Below are 15,233 nucleotides of genomic sequence, written 5' to 3' on the forward strand. Positions count from 1 at the left end.
TAATAATAATAATAATAATAATAATAATAATAATAATAAACTAGTACATTTCCGTGGCTATTGAAGTATCGCGAGGGACATGGCTCTTCACAGGCCGTGACGTCATGCTTGGGCGGGTTTTTGATAGAAAGTCCTAGAACAAACGAAGCACACCCTCTCATGTTCGACATATTCATCCATCACATTAAAAAGATCCGTATTCCTTGTCAAATAACCGAGAAAGTAACGATGGTCTTTTGATTTTGACTGAAAGACTTTCTTATTTATATGTTAATTGCTTTGCACCGATATTTTAAAAGATCATATTTGATGTCTACACATTTCGTTTCTTTAATAAATCTTTTGTTGTTCCTCAAACTGCCACAAGATGGAGACAATAGCACGCGAATATCAGAAGACAAATTTCAACGTATATTCTCTACATTTTGTATAATTTTGTTTAATTAAAATGTTTGACAGCTTAGTTTTTAATTATTTTTTCTGAAGCAGCATCATTTAAATGCAGCAAACTAAATTCTTTTCGATTCCTATTTGAGACTGTGTAACTAAACATTTCCATATAATTCTAACACTTTTGCATCACAGTTTATTTAAATGTAAGAGAAAGGTTCCCAAAAATCCTAGGCGTTTTGACGTTTGCTTTCACTCCAAGTCTGGCTGCAGTAAACGAGGTGCCGCGGATGGATACACTGGGACCCACGTGTATAAAGACTCCCTATGCTGTAACATAAAGTTCCTTTCCTTTTTCTCCCATCAGTGAGCGCAGGGGACAACGCTTTTGTTGCATTTTATTCAAGAAAAATCAACCAAATTAACAAGGTACGTACACGAGTGCCGCCGACTTTTTACGCCACTCATTATCGTGCAACTATAGATGTGAATATATATTTTTTTTAACCTAGCTATCCAGTTATGTCGCAGAATGTCGCTCGTTTGGAGTTCGTGAGTCATGTCAACCGTTAAGCGGAGTCTTTCGTCGGCGAATCAAGGCCGTTTCACGTTAAATCTTCTTTTTCTTTTCTTTTTTTTTTTACCCGAGAAGAAAAGCACATTTCTCCCGTAAACGTACGGTCTGTTCAGCGGTGATGCGGAGCAGCGTGAATGCGGCACTGCTGCACTGTGATGTCAGGCAGGTGGGGTGGAGGTTACCCCGCTGAATCGGTGTAGTCCAGCGGGATTAAAGTGAACCTTGAAGCGGTCAAAACTGTTGGATCTGAACACAGAATTGGTGGTGCGAAAAACAGACATTTTAACCGGTTTCGTTTTCTACATTTTTATTTTTTTTTGTATTTTTTTTTTTTTGTATATCAGTTGACCGTTGGCTTACGTAATCGATAAACACGTTTTGAAGGGTGTTTTTTAGGCGGTGGTGTTGCCCACGTTTTACCTTGTAGTCTGCGCTAAAACCGATCAAAGGTGGCCCTTGTGTGTTTTTTTTGAACGTTTTTGAAGCGGATTTTATTTTATTTTATTTAGTTTTTTAATCCATCTGCGGAGTGTGACGCAAAGCGTGTGGATTCGGGGAGCCCTTGGTGCCGCCGCTGTTGTCAGAGTCAAAGCTGCCGGGTCTTGGTTTCAGTCGTTTTGATTCAGAGAGTTACGTCGGATTGTCGCTACAGGCAGTCCCGACTCCGTTTGCGCAGAAAAGCGGCGTAGCTTTGCCGCTCCTAAGCACGTGTTTTCGGTTTCATTGTCTGGGCAATAGACGCCATGTTTGTTAAGGGACACTTCCGCTCATGTGTAGTGAGATGCTGGAAACTGTCGCACTTCGTGAAAGCGACATTATGTCCACAGATCGCCTCAGCTTGTCTTTTTTTCCCCCAGTTTGACACTGTAGCGCCATTTTTATAAAGAAACTGCACCCAAAATGCAATGTTTTCAACACTAAATGATCTGGAACTAGTCTTATTTGATGGACAACGATGATCTATTTTAAATGAACTACCTGAACTAGATGTTCCAACGTTTTAACCCTTTATTTTGTTTAAAGGCTGGTTGTAGTTTACTTTTCACGCTTATAGCTTTGGGTTGGGGTTATCTAAACCACAAATAAGTTTTTAAAACTTGTCTCAGCACTATATATAGTATGCAAGGTTATTAAAATGCAGTAATGTCTTTGAAAGTAAGTTTTAAGGCCTCGCCCTTAAAAATCTGATTCTCAGTTTGGACTTGATTCTTAAAGGGGGGAGCTATTTTTTTCAATTTCATGTCAAATGTTAGATTTAGGTGTGCTAAAGTTTACTGACTCTATCCTCACTGTAGCCAGACACTGTACCACACCTATTTATTTATATTTAACCAGGGGAAAAAATCCCATTGAGATTAAAAACCTATTTTCATTGGAGTCCTGGCCAAGAGAAAACATTAAAGAACCGAGAGAGTAAAGTTAAATGACAGGTACATATAAAGTCGAACAATTACAGATAACCAAGGGAATCTCAAATTCTTTCTTTTTCAACTTAAAAGAATTTAAGGATAAAATCTCAGTCAACTTCCAGTCTCTTGTGAAAAAGTCCACACACAAGGAGCTGCATAGATAAAGGCCTTCTTCCCCATGTTTGGATGTAAAGCGTTTAGGACCCAGCACAGAGCCTTGTGGTGCACCACAGGCAACAGTCACTGAACTGGAGTTGTTGTTTTTTGCTAATATAATTTTAATGTGTCACTTCTGGTTCTTCTGTGCAGATGCCTGAAGAAATGCACCAAGAGGAGGAGGTTGAGACCTTTGCCTTCCAGGCAGAGATCGCTCAGCTGATGTCCCTGATCATCAACACCTTCTATTCCAACAAGGAGATCTTCCTCAGAGAATTGATCTCAAACTCATCTGATGTAAGTGTGCCGGGGTCTCCGCGTCTAGGAGAGGGTCGGCGTGGGGCGAGTGGGGGAAAAAAATGCTCACGTTTTCTTCCGACCGCCGTGTAAAATCTGCCTTCCCGCGTCTTTTAGGCTCTGGACAAAATCCGCTACGAAAGCTTGACCGACCCCACAAAGCTGGACAGCGGCAAGGATCTGAAAATCGACATCATCCCGAACAAAGCGGACAGAACCCTGACCCTGATCGACACTGGGATCGGCATGACCAAGGCCGACCTCATCAACAACCTGGGAACGATCGCCAAGTCTGGAACCAAGGCCTTCATGGAGGCCCTGCAGGTGCTGCAATGAGACAGAGTTAAACCGACCAGCTGTTATTTATTACTCTGGTTTATATATAAGACTTTATTAGTATTATTATCTGGAGTCTGGTGGGTTTTAGGGGACTAAAACTCCCTCTGCAACCTTGTGTTTCCCCCAGGCCGGCGCTGACATCTCCATGATCGGTCAGTTCGGTGTGGGCTTTTACTCCGCCTACCTTGTTGCTGAGCGGGTGGTCGTCATCACGAAACACAACGACGACGAGCAGTACGCCTGGGAGTCGTCTGCTGGCGGCTCCTTCACAGTCAAGGTTGACACAGGTGGGTGTCCTGCGTCGGGTTCCGGGTTTAAAATCTAATCGCACGTCCCCCCGCCCAGTAAATCGCTAAACGCGCCGTTTGTGTTGCCAGGCGAGCCCATCGGCCGTGGAACAAAGATCATCCTGCACCTGAAGGAGGACCAGACGGAGTACATCGAGGAAAAGAGGGTCAAGGAGATCGTCAAGAAGCACTCGCAGTTCATCGGCTACCCCATCACTCTGTTTGTAAGCGCTGCACCGTGCCGAGGCTGCTTCTTCTGTGGTGACTGTTAAGCGGCGAGGTTTTCACGCTGCTCTTTTATTGTCAGGTGGAGAAGGAGCGCGACAAGGAGATCAGCGACGACGAGGCAGAGGAGGAAAAGGCAGAGGAGGAGAAAGAGAAGGAGGAAGGCGAGGACAAGCCCAAGATCGAGGATGTCGGCTCCGACGACGAGGAGGACGCCAAAGATAAAGACAAGGACAAGAAGAAGAAAAAGATCAAGGAGAAGTACATCGACCAGGAGGAGCTGAACAAGACCAAGCCCATCTGGACCAGAAACCCCGACGACATCACAAACGAGGAGTACGGTGAATTCTACAAGAGTCTGACCAACGACTGGGAGGATCACCTGGCTGTTAAGGTACGTTGGGCATCTCTGAGAGATCGCTGTACTCCGTGGACCCGGCGCTGACGCAGACTCTTCTCTTTGCAGCACTTCTCTGTGGAGGGTCAGCTCGAGTTCCGGGCCCTGCTCTTCATCCCCCGCCGCGCGCCCTTCGACCTCTTCGAGAACAAGAAAAAGAAGAACAACATCAAGCTGTACGTGAGGAGAGTCTTCATCATGGACAACTGCGAGGAGCTCATCCCAGAATACCTCAGTAAGTTCAGCTGCGTTTCCACCGACGCAGCAGCGGCACGCTTTCAGCACGCTGACTAAAACCCTTATTTTTTTCCTTTCTCCACAAGACTTCGTCCGCGGCGTCGTGGACTCCGAGGACCTGCCCCTGAACATCTCCAGAGAAATGCTGCAGCAGAGCAAGATCCTGAAAGTCATCCGTAAAAACATTGTGAAGAAATGCCTGGAGCTGTTTGCAGAGCTGGCCGAGGACAAGGACAACTACAAGAAGTTCTACGAGGGCTTCTCCAAGAACATGAAGGTATTTATGCCCAGTCTGCTGCAGAGAAATAAAAATGGTGGTCCTCCTCTGGCACTACACACACGTGGAGCTTTAAGGGGTGAAACTGTGAGAGAAACTGTGTCCATCTTTAGTTTTTTCATCTGTACCTGCGGTCTCTCTGCAGCTGGGCATCCACGAAGACTCCCAGAACCGCAAGAAGCTTTCTGAGCTGCTGCGCTACCACAGCTCCCAGTCTGGAGACGAGATGACCTCCTTGACAGAGTACCTCACCCGTATGAAGGAGAACCAAAAGTCCATCTACTACATCACTGGTAAATGATCAAAAACAAAGAGCTTCCGTAACTTTGATGCTTCGCTTTAAAAGCGTCTCAGCTGATTGGCCGTTTGTGTGTCCCTCCAGGTGAGAGCAAAGATCAGGTGGCCAACTCTGCATTCGTCGAGCGCGTCCGCAAGCGCGGCTTCGAGGTGCTCTACATGACCGAGCCCATCGACGAGTACTGCGTGCAGCAGCTGAAGGAGTTTGACGGCAAGACCCTGGTGTCGGTCACCAAAGAGGGCCTGGAGCTGCCTGAGGACGAGGAGGAGAAGAAAAAGATGGAGGAGGACAAGGCCAAATACGAGAACCTGTGCAAGCTCATGAAGGAGATCCTGGACAAGAAAGTGGAGAAGGTGGGTGTCATGGAGAGGGGGGGGGATTGACGAGGCCCTGAAGGCGCCGGGCTTGGTTTAACGTGCCGCCATGTCTGCTTCCAGGTCACCGTGTCCAACAGGCTGGTGTCGTCTCCCTGCTGCATCGTCACGAGCACGTACGGCTGGACGGCCAACATGGAGAGGATCATGAAGGCCCAGGCGCTCAGGGACAACTCCACCATGGGCTACATGATGGCCAAGAAGCACCTGGAGATCAACCCCGACCACCCCATCATGGAGACCCTAAGGCAGAAGGCCGAGGCCGACAAGAACGACAAAGCGGTGAAGGACCTGGTGGTCCTGCTGTTCGAGACCGCCCTGCTGTCCTCCGGCTTCTCTCTGGACGACCCACAGACCCACTCCAACCGCATCTACAGAATGATCAAGCTTGGCCTGGGTGAGGGCGCGCTTCATTTGCTTCATGGAGTCACTATTATACTGCAAAGCTTATTTTTAATCACTTTTTCTCCTTCCCTCCAGGTATCGACGATGAGGATATCCCCACAGAGGAGGCCGCCTCCACGTCCGTCCCTGAGGAGATGCCACCTCTAGAAGGAGAAGACGACGCTTCACGCATGGAGGAAGTCGATTAAAACTGACCGTTCACTCAGATTCCAAACACTTTAGCCCCACTTTGCTGTAGTTCATCCTTTTAAAGTGCAGTAACTGCAAACGATTAAACATTCCTGTAGTGTGGAGAGCCAGTGTCGCTGGAGCCTCGCGCTGCAAGACCTTTAAAGAAAAGCAGTTTTCTTTTTGCTGTGAAAAGTTTAAGGTGCCCTGTTTTTTTTTGTTTTTTAAAGTAACGTTCCAACTTTAATGTTAATGGTAAATGTTCTATTATAGGACTGTTTGCATTCCATTATCAGATGAGGTCCAGAGTCTTTAGGGGGGAAATGTTATGTGCAATGCTGCATGGAGAGAGGACTGTTCGATTCCTTTGCCTGAGTTCAGGCCAAACTGTATTCGAAGTCTTGTTTTTTGCAAAAAAAAAATAAAGATGTAATACCTTGTCTTGTATCGTTTGATTCTGTTGACGGTAACCTGTCTATCTGACAGGATCAATATTCAGTTTGATTATTGCACAGCCCACATCTCACCACTAGAGGGAGACACAGCTATAAAGATTAACGCTTCAGCCGGTGTTTACCAAAGTAGTTGCATGAACTCACGTGTTGCCTACAAAACTGCGTAAAAGTAACTGATTTAGAAACATTTTGAAGTCTTTCAATTTAGGTTAAAGACATACTTTATTTTAATATTTTTCATAATAGAAATAGGAGTGTGTGTATATATATATATATATATATATATATACACACACTCACCGGCCACTTTATTAGGTACACCTGTCCAACTGCTCGTTAACACTTAATTTCTAAGCAGCCAATCACATGGCGGCAACTCGGTGCATTTAGACATGTAGACATGGTCAAGAGAATCTCCTGCAGTTCAAACCGAGCATCAGTATGGGGGAAGAAAGCTGATTTGAGTGACTTTGAACGTGGTATGATTGTTGGTGCCAGAAGGGCTGGTCTGAGTATTTCAGAAACTGCTAATCTACTGGGATTTTCACGCACAACCATCTCTAGGGTTTACAGAGAATGGTCCGAAAAAGGAAAAAACATCCGGTGAGCGGCAGTTCTGTGGGCGGAAATGCCTTGTTGATGTCAGAGGAGAATGGCCAGACTGGTTTGAACTGATAGAAGGGCAACAGTGACTCAAATAACCACCCGTTACAACCAAGGTGGGCAGAAGAGCATCTCTGAACACACAGTACGTTGAACGTTGAGGCAGATGGGCTGCAGCAGCAGAAGACCACATCGGGTGCCACTCCTTTCAGCTAAGAACAGGAAACCGAGGCTACAATTTGCACAGGCTCATCGAAATTGGACAATAGAAGATTGGAAAAACGTTGCCTGGTCTGATGAGTCTCGATTTCTGCTGCGACAGTCGGATGGTAGGGTCAGAATTTGGCGTCTACAACATGAAAGCATGGATCCATCCTGCCTTGTATCAACGGTTCAGGCTGCTGGTGGTGGTGGTGTCATGGTGTGGGGAATATTTTCTTGGCACTCTTTGGGCCCCTTGGTACCAATTGAGCATCGTTGCAACACCACAGCCTACCTGAGTATTGTTGCTGACCATGTCCATCCCTTTATGACCACAATGTACCCAACCCATGATGGCTACTTTCAGCAGGATAATGCGCCATGTCATAAGCTGGAATCATCTCAGACTGGTTTCTTGAACATGACAATGAGTTCGCTGTACTCAAATGGCCTCCACAGTCACCAGATCTCAATCCAATAGAGCATCTTTGGGATGTGGTGGAACGGGAGATACGCATCATGGATGTGCAGCCGACAAATCTGCGGCAACTGTGTGATGCCATCATGTCAATATGGACCAAACTCCCTGAGGAATGCTTCCAGCACCTAATCTATGCCACGACGAATTGAGGCAGTTCTGAAGGCAAAAGGGGGTCCAACCAGTTACTAGCATGGGGTACCTAATAAAGTGGCCGGTGAGTGTATATATATATATATATATATATATATATATATATATATATATATATATACACACAAAGGTGACTATCATGAGTTGAATCACTGAGCTATATTATACACTGGAGTGCTGATTTTGCCGAAAAACTGAAGTCACTGGCCGCCATCTTGCTACTCTCTACTCTCACAGAATCCCATAGGATTTGGCTGCAACAACAAGCAGTTTTCTGGCTGTGTGAAAACGTTTCATAGGTAATTTTACGGTCAGTGGATGTACTAACACTATCAACTACTGGTAAATTAGGTGCTGAAATATTTTACAAGTTCATATTAAATATGTATATATAAGTATGTATATATGTCAATATATTTTTGTATATTTATAAATGTGATATATTTAAATTAAAATGCAAGACATTTCAGCACATGACTTTCTCATTAGTTGATAGTTTTAGAACATAAAAGTATATGGCATTTGACATTTTAAAAGTTTTAAGCCCCCACCCTGAACATGAGAAAATCCTCGTTATTCGATGCTGTAGCGCACATATTCCCTAGTTACTGGGGGGAAATAGGGAGTACCGATATGACGGCTGGTGGCTTCAAAGCGACTCGTTCAAACAGACGGTAATTAGCACTCCAGTGTATAATAGAGATCAGTGAGTTGAACCCAAATTCGAGTATGGTGGCCTGGGCTGCTTCATGACCTGGATGTGTAATTTAAAAGTGCCTGTCAGGTCACTCAAGGACGCTACTACAGAACGGCTGGATTAAAGGAGAGATTTAAAGTCTATATTTACCGGTAACTGGTGCAACCATGAAAACTCTTTAGATCTTGCACAAATGAAAGTTTACTTGTATTTCACATTTTAGCAGTCGGACAATTCAAAGTGCTTTACATGATTAAAACAAATGCAGTGGAATAATAACGGAAAAATTGAACAAGCCCACTTCAGTTATGCAACAGGACAATTCTGCAAAGCAGAGTGGGTCAAAATATGAAAATCTACCAGTTTACAGCTTACTGCAATGTTGCTGCCATGAAACACAACTTTGAGATGGAGTCATGCTGCCTTGGGGAGCTAATTCCCCTTAAATTAACTCACAATGGGAAATCGGGACTTTTATTAGTCAGGACATTTTTTTCTCAAGTTTTGTGTATTTTTAGAATGATATATAATGTAACTCAATTTGTAAAATAAAATGAAAGGGTGTGAATAATTCTGGTGGCACTCTATATAATATAGATTATTAATGACTCATGTAGGTTTGTACACATAAGCACCTGAATAAGTGCATATATTCCTGTGGGACTGGTTAACTTATTTTCGTCCTGTACCGTTTTTTTTTTTTTTTTTAAATGCTATGATCAAAAGAAATAAGATTTTTTTTCTGATTTTAGACAAATCTGAAAAGGCATACCGAGAGGAGCACAGATGTTTTGAAAGTATGAGCCATACGCTAAGCTGTTTTGGGGGAAATGTGACAAGTACAGGTTTCCTAGAAGTCATGTGCTTAAAAAGTATGAGGGGGTGGCGGCAGCAGATTTTTTTTTTTCTGCTATTGTCAGTAAAACTGAAGTGTGGGTGTCTCTCCTTCCTCGACACAGCCGCTCGCTCGTGCTCCAGTCAGAGCAACGGTGGGAAACGTCATCTGTGTCATTTAAAAAAAAAAAAAAAAAAGATATTTTTATACCTGAGAAAGCAATCACCCTGTTAGGATTTTTGCTGTGTGTGCAGAAATACAGTAGAAGGCTGAAATGTCTAGTTTTACAGCTTTGGATATAAAAGACTCTTCAGAGGAAGAAAAAAAACAGAGCCACTCAGAGTTCACTGTGACTGAATCTTTAATTCCTTCCCTCTGTTCTCCCATCCTTGCCTCCTTTCCTATCTTCATTTGGTCCATCCATCATTGTGTCACACCCGCCTTACTTTTATACTTCATTGTGATCTAGATCCTTTCAGCGCTTCTGTACTTCCTTATTTCCTTCCTCGTATCCTTTCACTACTTTCTTCCTTTCCTTTTCTTCTTTCTCTCCTTCAGTTTTTATTTGCATGCCTTCCCTTCCTTCCTTCTGCCCTCGCTTTCTTTTTATACCTTGTCTCATTCCTTCCTAATCTGCTTTTCTACTCCTCCATTCTTGTTACCTTCTTTCCTGCCTTCTTTGTGTCCTACGTTCCTTTCTTCTGTCCGACCTCTTTTCTCCTTATTCTTCTATGCTCTACCTTTTTCCCTCCTTGTGTCCATCATTGTTTCATCCCTTTCTTTGCTTCCCTTCATTCTTTTGTGTCCTATGATCAGTCCTTCCATCGGTCTTTCCCTTCTATCCTCCCGTGTGTCTGTCTTTTCCTTCCTTCCTTCCTTCCTTCCTTTCCACCTCGCTTCTTTCCTTGCACACTTTCTTGCGTCCCACTTTCGTATTTTTTCCCTTTCAACATGCAAATAGGAACCATGCAAATAAGCAAAAAAGAACACCGGATTGGGGCCAAACTGAAAGTTAGTTTTGCCTGTTGGGCTTCCCCACAGCCCCTGCCCCCCCACCTGGGACAAAGAGCCATGCTGCCAAGTTTTTGAAAGCAGTTGCTACAATTATCTAAAGATCCTCTGGAGAGTTTTCATAATTTCCTTCTGGTAAAAAAAAAAAAAATAGAGTCTTTTCTGCACACTGACCCTGAAACGCCTCTTTGGAGAAGTTTCCCAAAGCTTTCCCAGCCTCGCTTTGAAACAGACATTTTTTTTTTACATACGTGCCCTTTGAAGGCTTGCTCATGTAAGACTTCAGGGGAAACGTCGTCGTTACCTGAAGGTTTTCTTTTACAGGAAACGAGCTTTAAAGTAACCTACTTTTATTACACAGACAGGTGGCTTACTGGATGACAGGAAAACAAGCTTGGCGACACTCATGTAAACCTCACCTCTGAACCGTATCCGTTTGAAAAACGGTAAGCGCTGACTTACTCGCAAATATCAATCGGTCTGACTCTTTCTGTGTGGTCGATACATAAAGAAAAAAAAAAAAAAAATGCTGCGTCCTGATCAAACACATTGTAAAAGCCAAGCGCTGCATATTACTCCATCGGTTTGTGTCTGGTTACGACAAGCATGAGAGGAGGCTTCAGAGTCCCTTTTTGTGACACAAGAGGGTCAAGATTGGGAAAACGTTGAGTCGCGCGACATTAGCGAGACAGTGGTGCCTCCAGAAACCTTTTGTAGGGAGGGCCAGATAGGGCTATTTAAAAGCTTTGGGTGGCGCACTGAAACTAAAAGCCATCATTTCAGGATTTTATTCTACTGTTGTAGTAACGCTGCCTGACAACAGCAAGATGCATGTCTCGCTCCGCCTAGCTCCACTCACATACATCTGGGACACCGCCATAGGAATTGCCTTTATTGAAGGCTGGGCCTTATCAAAACTCCTTGCATATGATTGGATAAGCCACTTGTCTGTCATCTTTATCGACGTGCTATTTCAACCACTCACACCGAAGCTAATCCGTGACGCTAATGAGAGCGACGCAGGAAAAAACAAAACTTTTCTTTTGTATGTGTTTGCGGCTCTAGAGGCACGCGTTTTATTGACAGTGAGCTGACAGGAAGAGAGGGGAAGACAGGCGGCAAAGCGCCGCGGGTCGGAGTCGATCCCGGGCCGACCGCGTTGAGGACTAAAGGCCTCCTTATATGGTTCGCGCTAACCGCTAACCGCTCCGGGGCGCGTCCGCTACAGACGCGGACGCGCCCCGGAAAACAAAACTTGCCAAATCCGGTCGGGAGAAGGGCGAAAACATGGTTTCCACCAACAAAAGCCTTCAGAGGCGTTCTCTGATGTTCTTTTAATGAAACAATATTAGGTAGATTGGACAATACGGAAGAAATAGCAGCATCAATGCTAATGCTTGCTTCTTCGACGAGCCGCCATTGCTATCAAAACAGTCTCACGTCATGGTCGCGTCTCCACTACGTCACATCTATGAAATGCCAGCCCTGCGTCCTGATTGGCCAGACCATAAAATTGGTTGGGGAAATCACTTTCTATGGGCGATGTCCCAGATGTATGTGAGTGGAGCTAGGCGGAGCGACATACAGCTGGCTGTTGTCAGGTTAGTAGTAACGCTGCCAGTAGAAAACTATTTTAAAGACTTAAGTAAACGCCTACTAACATATTTTGGTTTATTGTTTGATTTTTAATGTTACTAAGGATCTAATGTGCATAGACTGATAACAGTACAGTTAACATTTTTGAATTGAACAACAATTCCTGGTTATTGTGTAATTATTTTAGGAATTAGGTGTACATTTATTAATTTATCGAAAAACAAAACAATTACTAGGGAATAGTAGATACTGGCAGATACAAATAAAAGCGTGATAGAAGGTCAAGAAGAGCGGCTGCCTTGCTGGTTGTGCATAAACTGATTAAATGCTAAACTGATGCTACTACAATTTACACTGGCCAGTGGGGTGGCCAGGGCATGGCATGGGGGGGCCATGGCCACCCCTGGCCACCCCCTGGTGGCGCCACTGTAGAGAGACATTTTAGCAAATGTGTCCGCTTCGGTTGAGCGCTACCCCCAGTGAGAGTCACCATGAGTCAGTTCAAAGGGGGAACTATTCGGGTGGGATATATTATTCCTTCAAAACAAAACACTTCCTGTGGAAATATTTGAGTCCCTCGTGTAAATCTGTTCTCGACCACAAATGCAAAGTGAAATATTTCCGAAAGGGGCGCTTTGGAGTGCATCTTGTGACCTTTGCAGCTCTGTGTGTCTGGTAATGGGGGTAAAATATTACAAATAATATGCTCACCGGCACCCTTGTCTGCAAATCTTACAGTCTCGGTGATTAATTCCTAACATATTTTAACCATCAAATACCTTCTTGTGTTTCTGCCTCAGCGATAACAGACAACCACCGAGAGTTACAGTCATGAACAGTCGCGAGAAGATAAGGCAGAATTTGACATTATGTCCGGCGTGCCGGCGTGCTAACAGGTTTCAATGACATTTAAAAAGGCTCGGCGGGGAGAGTAAACACAGAACTACTATGACCTGAAACATTTCTGCTACGTCAGACGTGGCGCGTTTGACTGAACCTGGTAAACACTCGACAGGAACAGGATTGACGCCCACGTGAAGAAAGGAAGCTAGATGAGACGATAAAAAGGCCCTTCACAAGAGAGTAAAAGCCCAGTATCATGAGGTATAAAATAAAAAAAAAACACCCACAGTAACCTTTATGATGAGCTGAAAAGGGGGGGGGGGGGGGGGGAACAATCACATGTGGTCTGCCTCACTGTGTTTATGCTCCACTCTTACGCTACAGCCTTGCGTGGTGATGGCGTTTCGAAAAAAAGGCTGCGGTTCAACTGCTGTTGTTGCAGATAACAAGAACGGGTTTAAAGGAAATTTTCAGCATTCAAGAACGATAACACTTCCACTTTTCACGTGGGGTGAAAAAAAATTCAACATGTGGAAGTGAGAAATTCAGCGTGTGCAATATCAAGAATGGAAAGTAGCGGCATTATGGTTGGGGTAACACATCTGCTACCACTGCTGTGTTACCCTAACCATGATGGCACTGCTTTCCATGCCTCAATGCTACACCCCTCTGTTTAAAAACAAAGTATCTGTCGCATAGGGGGGAAAAAAATGAAATAAGGAACAAATGTATCTCAAAACCTTTCCTGTTTCCTATAAAAACATTACTGAAAAATAAAAGAAATCAGATAGAGGGCAAACGGTGAAAACTAAAAAGCTGCAATAATCTGGTAATATTCTGACCTTTCGATTCACTTCTATGTTAGTTCCTCTGCGCTTTCTCATTTGCCTCATTGGCCTAACTAAGGTTTGCAGTGGATGTTTACAAGAGATCAAAATGACACAGTTGTGACCAAAAAATAAAAAATAACCAGTGAAATTTAAATCTCTTTAAAATATATTTTTTCCCCCACTGGCTTTTAACTCCAAAGAGTATGATCAGTAGGCCAGTCTTGGCACTGTTGTTCATGTTTTATTGTTAATTTAAAAGTTTTTATTCTGTTGCTATTGCTTACTGATTTTGTTATTAATATGACAATTCTGTCTTGTATTTTTCTTTACCTCTGCAGCACTTTGAGTGCCTTATGATATTTTAAAGCACTTTATAAATAACATTTTTATTGACTGATTGACTGACTGACTGACTGACTGACTGACTGACTGATTGATTGATTGATTGATTGATTGATTGATTGATTGATTGATTGATTGATTGATTGATTGGTTGATTGATTGGTTGGTTGATTTGTTAGAAGGGTACAAAAAGTCCTCAATCTTATATTTACACCCTGGCTCAATAAAGACAGTGATCAGTAATTGATAAACTCTATAACAAAAGTGAAAAAAAAAAGAATACAATATCGTTCCCAACATTTAGAAGATGCAACTAGAAATATGGGGAGGCACTATTTAGTTTGTGTGTTTCTCAGCTCTGGGGACCAATCCACTGAAAACCAGAGACGTCTAGAAACTCTTTTCCATCCTTTAAATCAGGGTTGAAAACTTTTTACTGCAGCTTACTAGTGGTCAAATATTGCCTTATTTAGTTTATTTTGATCACGGGTTAGCTCGTTATTTATTTTAAATGGAAAGAGTGACAGGATTGAAACTCTTCAGATTTAGTCTGATAGGGCAGGAAGTGTTACAATCTTATCCTGATTTGATCCAGAAGTTGAGTCATAGTTGTAAATGTTTGACAATTCAGAGAAATTGGCTTTAGTGGCTGTCTTTAGATGTTTGGTCATCACTAGCATTGCTAATCTCACGTCTTCGGTAAATGGACTGAACTTATTTAACGCTTTTCCAGTCATACCGACCACTCAAAGTGTTGTGCACTACAGCCACATTCTCCCAATCACTCTGACTAACACACACACATTCATACACCAATACGCAGATCAGTAGGCTACTCAAATACATATTTTTCATTGTCAGACAAACAATATCCACAGCCCACACCTATTGACTGTTCTTATCTTGTTTGTTGTTCTTTAAACCGTACCATGATGGGTCAGTCGTTAAAAAGCAAGACTTCCTTGATTCCTCGCCACAAGATAGGTGTGTTCCCAGATGTAGATTGGGAAAAAAAATGGAAACTGGCTAAACTGGTTCACATTAAGGCAGACATAAAATAACCTGACTTCAATGTGAAATTAAATCCCTTGTTTACTACTACTTACTTCTTGTTTACTCTCTGGCCCGAAATCTGCTAGACCTGTAGAATTAAGAAATCACTTGATCTGACAACACGAAGCTGGCCAAAAGATCTCCAAAAAGCAACTCCTCATGCCCCCAATCCACATAAAATCAATCTTAGATCAGATGAGAAACAAACTCGCTGACATCTATCAGTCTGGAAAGGGTTACAAAGCAATTTCTAAGCGAAGCACAGTGGATGCCTTTATCCACAAACGGCAGTGGAGGACA

General features: G+C 43.4%; 1 protein-coding gene across 1 annotated transcript; it reads left to right on the forward strand.

Moving 5' to 3' along the window:
* Positions 1-677: 677 nt before the first annotated feature.
* Positions 678-6,276, forward strand: hsp90ab1 (heat shock protein 90, alpha (cytosolic), class B member 1). Its single transcript, XM_012869046.3, has 12 exons — positions 678-819; positions 2,686-2,829; positions 2,947-3,153; positions 3,296-3,455; positions 3,546-3,679; positions 3,763-4,074; positions 4,147-4,312; positions 4,401-4,591; positions 4,737-4,884; positions 4,974-5,242; positions 5,327-5,660; positions 5,744-6,276. The coding sequence occupies exons 2-12, from the start codon at positions 2,686-2,688 to the stop codon at positions 5,854-5,856; spliced, it is 2,178 nt and encodes a 725-aa protein (XP_012724500.2). The 5' UTR covers positions 678-819; the 3' UTR covers positions 5,857-6,276.
* Positions 6,277-15,233: the final 8,957 nt, after the last annotated feature.

This window comes from Fundulus heteroclitus, chromosome 15 (assembly GCF_011125445.2).
Source record: "Fundulus heteroclitus isolate FHET01 chromosome 15, MU-UCD_Fhet_4.1, whole genome shotgun sequence".
Taxonomy (NCBI): Eukaryota; Metazoa; Chordata; class Actinopteri; order Cyprinodontiformes; family Fundulidae; genus Fundulus; species Fundulus heteroclitus.